General features: G+C 41.8%; 1 protein-coding gene across 1 annotated transcript in view; it reads right to left on the bottom strand.

The window, feature by feature from the left end:
- Positions 1 to 2,389: 2,389 nt before the first annotated feature.
- Positions 2,390 to 7,541, bottom strand: part of AIG1 (androgen induced 1) — a 145,499-nt gene continuing 140,347 nt past the window's right edge. Inside the window, exon 6 of the mRNA XM_061624025.1 lies at positions 2,390 to 5,068. Coding sequence (XP_061480009.1) covers positions 5,031 to 5,068 — 38 coding nt within the window. The 3' untranslated portion in view covers positions 2,390 to 5,030. The remainder of the gene's footprint in view (positions 5,069 to 7,541) is intronic.

Below are 7,541 nucleotides of genomic sequence, written 5' to 3'. Positions count from 1 at the left end.
ATCTTAACAACTTCCGCCCAGTCTCTATTCTCTCCTTTATGGGCAATGTGATTGAGAGGGTAGTGGCTGCTCAACGTCAAGTTTTCCTGGATGAATTAGATTCTCTAGATCCTTTCCAATCAGGCTTCGGGCCTGTTCATGGGTCAGAGACTGCCTTGGTCACCCTGCTTGATGCCCTAGGCCAGGCATCAGACAGGGGGAGTGCATCCTTCTTGGTGCTGCTGGAGCTCTCAGCAGCTTTCAGTACTATCCTTCTGAGCAGTCTAGCTGGGATGGGAGACTACTGCTTGACCCCCTGGCTGCTAGCCTATGGGATCCCACAAAGTCCATTCTGTTTCCTATGCTCTTTAACATCTGTATGAAACTACTGGGACAGTTCATCTGGAGATTTGGAGTCAATGCCATCAACATGCTGATGACACACAACTCTATGCCTGCCATCTAACTGCAAGAAGTGCTTATCCTAAACTGGTGCCTGGAGGCTGTGAAGAGCTGGATGTGGGCTAACAAACTGAAACTTAATTCAGACAAGATGGAAGTGTTGCTGGTCAAGGGGAAAGCTGTGTCAGGGTTAGGGTTGCAATCTGATCTGGACGGGTTTGCAGTCCCTTTGAAGGAGCAAGTTTGCAGTTTGAGAGTTCTCCTGGATCCTGCCCTGCTGCTCTAATATCAGGTGGCTGCAGTGGTCAGGAATGCTTTTGGCCAACTCAAACTGGTCTACTAGGTGCGCCCATTCCTGGAAGCAGCTGACTTGACCACAGTGACACATGCATTGGTGACATTGAGGGTTGATTACTGTAACGCACGCTATGCTGGGCTGCCTTTGAAAATTGTTCAGAAATTGCAATTGGTTCAAAATGTGGCAGTGAGAATGTTAACTGAACTGCGGTGTGGAGATCATATCACCCCTGTGCTTTATTGACTTCATTGGCTCCCAATTTGTTTCTGGGCCCAATTCAAAGTACTGTTTTTGACCTTTAAATCCCTAAAAGGCCTTGGATCAATGTACCTGAGGGACCACTTACTCCCATATGTACCTGCCCGTGATTTAAGATCAGCTGCCTCTAACCTCCTCTGGTTACCTGGAATGAAAGATGTCAGACTGGCAGATATACAGGAGAGAGCCATTTCAGCTATGGTCCCCAAGCTCTGGAATACCGTAGCCCAAGAAGACCGCTCTGCTTCCTCCCTGATGGTGTTCCAGACTTTGAAATCATCTTGTTCCACAGAGCTTTTGAGAGGAGCTGAAGGCTGAACCTGAACCTGATTTTATTTCCCCCACTTTAGTTTTACCTCTTTAGCCCTTTTAATATAACTTCCCTAGATTTCTTAACTGTATTTTATGTATTTTTATCTATTTTAATTTTTTTGTTTTTACTGTTTATGATTTTTTTTGTGAGCCACCTCGAGAGCATTTTAGGGTAGAAGGGTGGGATAGAAATATTTTAAATAAATTTAATAAATAAATAAATAAATAAAAGTAACTTTCTGATTAGCCAGAAATGGACAAACTGGAACCGCAGGAGAAATTGGCATTTGCAAAGCACATTACTTCTCTCTGTGGCTAGCTTGTTTACTCGTGTTATGTGGATTTTAAGACTGTGTGCATGTGAAACTATTTTTTGCTCTACCAATCCCTTTGCTTTGGAGTCGCTTGTCTGGTTATGCTCGCTTACTCTTGTCTGGAGGATGCTGTGGGCTGATCTAGATTTAGATGCAAATCTTTAGATATATCAGCTTTAATTTTGGTACAGAGAGTTTGAGTAGGTGGCCTTCAAGTAACTTCCTGCACGAACACTTAATTCTGTCAATAAAAGTACATACCATTTATCCTGCATATTAACATACTATATAACAGACAGTTGCCTTATCTGTAACTATTTCACACTGGCTGTGGAAAAAAGAGACAGAAATTTCTTAAAGTTTGGTGTTGTTAGAGGAAGAGATTTTCCTTTTACATTTTGACCAATAGATTGCCATTTTAAATGCATAGCAATTGTAAGTTTGGCAAATACCATTATTTGGGCTCAGGTTCAGCTGTGGCCATCTAAGGATCTCTCCTCACATTACTTGCACCACATAAAGTTATCAGAAGCCCAACCCGCACAGGAGAAATTCATGGGGACTTACCCATGCCAACATTACCCTCTTGGAAACTGGGGTGACAGTGGTATAGGAAGGAGATGCAGTTGGGGCCACCTCCCATGTGGCCTAGGGCTTCTATTATTACCTTTGCAGTGAAGGAAGGATCTACACTGCAGCAGCTCCCCTGCCACAACAGGTAAGTGGCAAACAGGACCTAAGAGAGGGGCCAAATGCTAGAAGAGGAAGACTGCCAAAACTAGCCTCGCCACCTCTGACTGGAAGAATGTAAACGGCTCTGCAATGCTTCAGTATTATAACTTTTTATTATTATTATTTGCCATTTGTGCAGCCAGTAAAGTACGAAGTACAGCATCCAGTGTTTAATGAATAAAAAGGTCAGTGAGAAACATAGACTTAGACTTGCAGACGTGCAAGTCCCAATAGTGAAGAATGAGTTATGTGAGCCTTGCCACATGAAAACACTCAAATACTACTAACAAAACGGCACAGATTTATTTTTACCAACCTGAACTTCTCATTGTTGATGATGAAGCCTCAATTTACATTGTGCCGCTCAAGTGTTTAAAAACCTTGTGCTAAACTTCTGAGCATTGCCTATAAATATTTCCTGATAGAGATATATGACCAAAGTGAGGCCTTTTGGTCTATTTGGTGCATTTTCTATTAGAACTATTTTTACAAAGGGACACTTTCCAGATACAGAGAAGATGATTTCAGCTCAAGAAAGCCTCTCTCACCAATTACAATGGAGCTGCAATCCCATGCCTGGGAGGAAGCCCCGTTTGAACTCCAGGGGGTTCACTTCTGAGCAGACATGCATAGGATTGTGTTGTAAATTCCTCTTTTGTTGGGAGGTGGAAATGTAAGTCCAGCTTATATTTTAAAACATTTATACGAGAACACAGCACTTGAAACCAAACACTATAGTACATTAAAGTTCTCCCACTGCCCTCAGCAATCTCTCTCCCTTTGTACCCTTTCATTTTCCTTCCAGCCTACACAAGTGCCTCTAGCACCACCCTACGTAACCTCCCATTCTTGTCTTCCACATTGCCCTCTAAGTTTGGAACAGGCTCCCTTCCTGGCTGTCCCCCCTTCCTCAACCATTCTACCTGTGCCTCAGTCATTTGGGAGAAGCTTCCCTGGGCCACCTTAGACTCACCTCAGGGCCACTCAAAAGACTTTTCTCCTCTCAAGAGGCTGCCCAGTGATAAATATGTGTTCCAGGATCTTGTGCAATGTTGCAGGGGATGCTGTGGGAGCACACCCAGATCATGTATCACTGCGGCTGAGTTTCTCCCTTCCTCGTGGCCCTATCAAATTGTGATGAAAGCATGATAAGAATTTTCCATACATTTCCTTTGTACATTTCGTTTCAAAAATTATGTTAGGTAGGCATCTCACACCTTAATGTTTCTCTTTGGGGTTTGTATGAATGCCCTGACCATGCCCATGTTTTCATGACCCATAGTTGTAAAATCCTTACTGTTAATTGAAAAGAACTTTATTTTAGAGGCTAAGTACTCGAGGACTAGTCCAGCTGAGTAACACTTCTGCCCTGCAGGCCTCTGTCTAAAACAAAGATGGCCAGCTTGGTAGCTTGCAGACTGGAGGATGGCAGTGTAAAAATGGTCCTCCTCCGATGGTCCTACCAAAAACCTTTGAAATAGATATTCCACAATTTAATGCAACATCCTCCTAAATTTGGATTTAGCTCAAAATATGTAAATATACTTATCTCCATAGAAAACTAAGCCTGAGTACATATGCTCCATAACTGTGAAACCTTCCTTCTAGATGGATGTTGAACACTCCCAGCCCCTGGACCACACTGTCTGGAGACTAGAGTAATCCCTAAGACTCTAGGGGTTGGCTATCTGCCTTCTGTGGCATAAGGGCTCTTGGGGTATACCCTGGACTGCATACTGTTTTCCTGGCTCCACTTTACTCACAAAGTGATCTGAGCTATTTGTGCAGTTGGGCTGGTTCTGATTTAGGTGCTCCCATTACCTGAGTCTCTCCTATTCCATCCCTACCATTCATTTGTCAATTCTCATCCCCTCCATGTCCATTTAATGTAAATTGTAAGTTCAGTGCTAAATAAATATTAAATAACAGTAGTCCATCTCTCTTGTCATTGGTTAAAAAAAATGATGAGAAGAGAACTGCCATCTCCTGTTGATGTGAAGGAAACTAGGTGTGGCTTGTTAGGGGTATTTGTAAACACCTGAGCAGCAGACTATTTTGTTGCACTTTAGCAGCACTGAGTTAAAGCAGTTTGTTTCAACAAGTTTATATTTTTGTATGACAAATTAAAACACGGTTGTGTCCTTCCCTTCCCTTAAACCATGTGAATTTTTGTTCTTGTAGCCCCCAGTGTGCCCATCTCTCTCTCAGACAACCTCCAATCCCACCCCGTTAACCCTCATTACCCCTCACACTTCCTGTCAGCAGCTTGATGACTGAAATTCCACAGAACTCTTTGATTTGTTAATGGGGCAATGATCCACTGTTCTGAAGATGTGGCATTAAGACAGAGCAAGAAATGCAAATGATTTCCCCACTGATTCGGTTTTGGCCTGCCTAATCTTATTTCTAAAACAGAAATAGAGCAGACACCCTTAATTCTTCTTACTGCCACAGTAAAGACACTCAGCATGACAACAAACATAATTACATGTGTTGAGGATGTTGTGGAGATATCCATCATACGCAGTCTTATGGGAAGATACAAGTATCTGGAAGAGGAGTGGGACAGTAATTATTCCAATAATCCTTTTTTCTTTTTTTTAGAAAAAAACAACAATACAGAAGTATCCTGGATGCATTGTTCATGTGAATGGCCGCCCTCTTGCAACATCTCTTGACAAGGAGATGTCTTCCATGTAGCAGCAAATCATCATTTTCTTTCTTTCATCCTATGTTCATTCCAATTTGGGCTTTTCTTTTCCTTCTTCTATACCTGAGCATAAACAGAAAACAACTTTTGAAATGTCTGAGTATATCTGAGGGATTGCGCAGTGAATATGCACTAATGCTACTCCAGTGGCCCTAGCTTTTAGATGGGCAACATCTTACAAGGTTTTATTTATTCCCATAAAGCATCCCAAACCGATAAAATATGATTGTTCAAGTCCCTTCTTTATTATCAGAGCCATACACATAATTTTTATTCTAGTGGTGCAGATCTGATGTAGCTCAATTTCACAGAGACATCAAAAGTTAACTTTCCACAAAACCTTTTTTGAAATGTCCTTCTCCTTGTCCCCACACAAAGGCCACTAGTACGGTAGGTACACAGGTGTGTCTGAGCACATTTAGGCTGCAATCCAATGCACATTTACCTGGGAGTAAGTCCCACTGAACCCAGTGGAGCTTACTTCTGAGTAGTAGTGTATTGGATTGCAGCCTTTGTCTTTTTATTTTATTTTATTTATTTATTATTTGATTTATATCCTGCCCTTCCTACCAGCAGGAGCCCAGGCTGGCGTTTTAAATTTTCTTTTAAAGTAACTTGGCCAACGAAAACCCACAATCCAAACAGGAACACTGAAGCACACGGTAAGGGTGAAATATAGGCTGGAGACAGACAACAACTTTTTCAGAGAGTTGAAAACCCTTTGAAAGAGGGATCACTGCTTCTTATGTGTACACCGCACTCCTCTTATTTTTGCCTTGAGAAACTGGAGGTTTTGTTATTTGTGATTTGCAAAAACTATTTGACTAGGACAAAACAAAAGTGTGTGAACACTATGGGAGGTAAAACTGCTCAAACCACTTTCAATTTCTTTAAAACTAAAGAAATGTCTAGCTCTCACCTTTAAAAACCAAAACCAATCCCCCCCACCCCAGAACAAACCTCTACCACTGATGAGCATCTTCTAAACTGCAGGTATGAGAGAGAGAAATGTGGCAAAGATTGACAAGCAGCATACATGTCACTGACAGCTTGAAGTCTGAAGTCACCACAGGAACCAGAGGCAGCCATTGAGGTTTTGGGGAGAAAAATGCAAAGCTTCCCCTTCTTCTTTTTATTCAGGTGTTTTAAGCAACACTTACATATGAAAAGGATCCAGTAATTGTTAACAGCCTCTTTTACTGTCTGCCTCATTCTTTTTGAGTAATCCAGGTAGTGAAAATACTTACAAGGCACAGAGAGAGGAGTCTGGGTGGAGGAGGTATGGGAGGTGTGCACAGATCTCTACCATTCACCTTTAGATCCAGTCCTGCTGCCTGCATGTGTCTCCATGAGTTTGTTCAGGTGGGGCAGGTACAGATTCTACTGAATCCTACTGGGATTCTCCATGTGCAGGCATTACACTCAGTGGTGCAAGTGAATCATGCCCATCATATTTTTCTGCCAATGGAAACATTCATCTCTTTAGATGCTTGTTCCAGGGCAACATTATCATCATCATCATCATCAACAACATCTGGCAAAAGTTTTGTTCTTTTGTCTGTTCAGCTAATTTGACTAAATCTCCCTGCCAAACGCCTCTGTGCTGAATGTGTTTCTTTTGGAGCTTTCCAGTGCAGCTGCACATCCCCAAAGAGAGACTTCTGATGTTTCTTTTCAATGGGACAGGGTGTACAGGGTGGGCAGAGATGAGAGGAAAACTCTTCAAAGTAGTGGTAAAGGAAACCTGACCATAAATCATGTTACTTTTCTTAATGGAAAATGCTGCTTGGCTCAGATTTCTAACCGTGGGCCTCTTTGAAAAATGTACCAGTTTCTGCTTGGATTATGGCAGAGGGGCAAAGGCATCTGGTAGTGGCGAATGCGTTGAAAGACATAATAAGGAAGCAACTGGGTCTGGAGATTGCCAATAGTCAAAATACAATGGGTGTCACTGACAAACCAAAAATAATTGGGTAGTCAGTCAAAGGTTTAAGAAAACAAAACAATGGCCTGGCTCCAGAAAAGCATACTGGCTTTGGATACTGTGCTGGTGCCAATTTTTGGTCTCCTGTGTCCTCTCTTGCTGCTGGAGGAAACTTGTCCGGTGGTTTCAAGCTGTACTGTATTATTTGTTTCTATAATAGAGCCTCAATCCTTTCTTGAGAAGCATTTTACTGCTGATGGATCAAATACGCTGGCAGAAATTCTGGTATCTTCAGACCTGTGGGCTGACTCTGACTCATAGAATGGGAAGATTTCTTTGCTGATCATGTTTGTGGTTTAGTTTGGAAAAAGTAGCTGCAAATTATTTTGTCAGTAGTGGTGTTTTATTTAATGTAATTCTTGAAGGAAGAAAAAAATCCTTTAGACTTGTATATGACTTCTTTCAATCTCATTCTTTATATATAGGATGGCACATACTCATTGTATAATTTTGTGATACGTGGTGTATCTGTCAAACCTTTTTAAGAACATCTGATTTGCATCAGTTATAACACTGTAGCCTTTGTTACTCACAGTGCTTGAGCCACAAGAA

The sequence above is a fragment of the Rhineura floridana genome, chromosome 4 (genome assembly GCF_030035675.1).
Source record: "Rhineura floridana isolate rRhiFlo1 chromosome 4, rRhiFlo1.hap2, whole genome shotgun sequence".
NCBI classification, from domain to species: domain Eukaryota; kingdom Metazoa; phylum Chordata; class Lepidosauria; order Squamata; family Rhineuridae; genus Rhineura; species Rhineura floridana.
The sequence above is the reverse complement of the archived record's forward strand: the minus strand, read 5'-3'. Positions and strand labels throughout refer to the sequence as shown.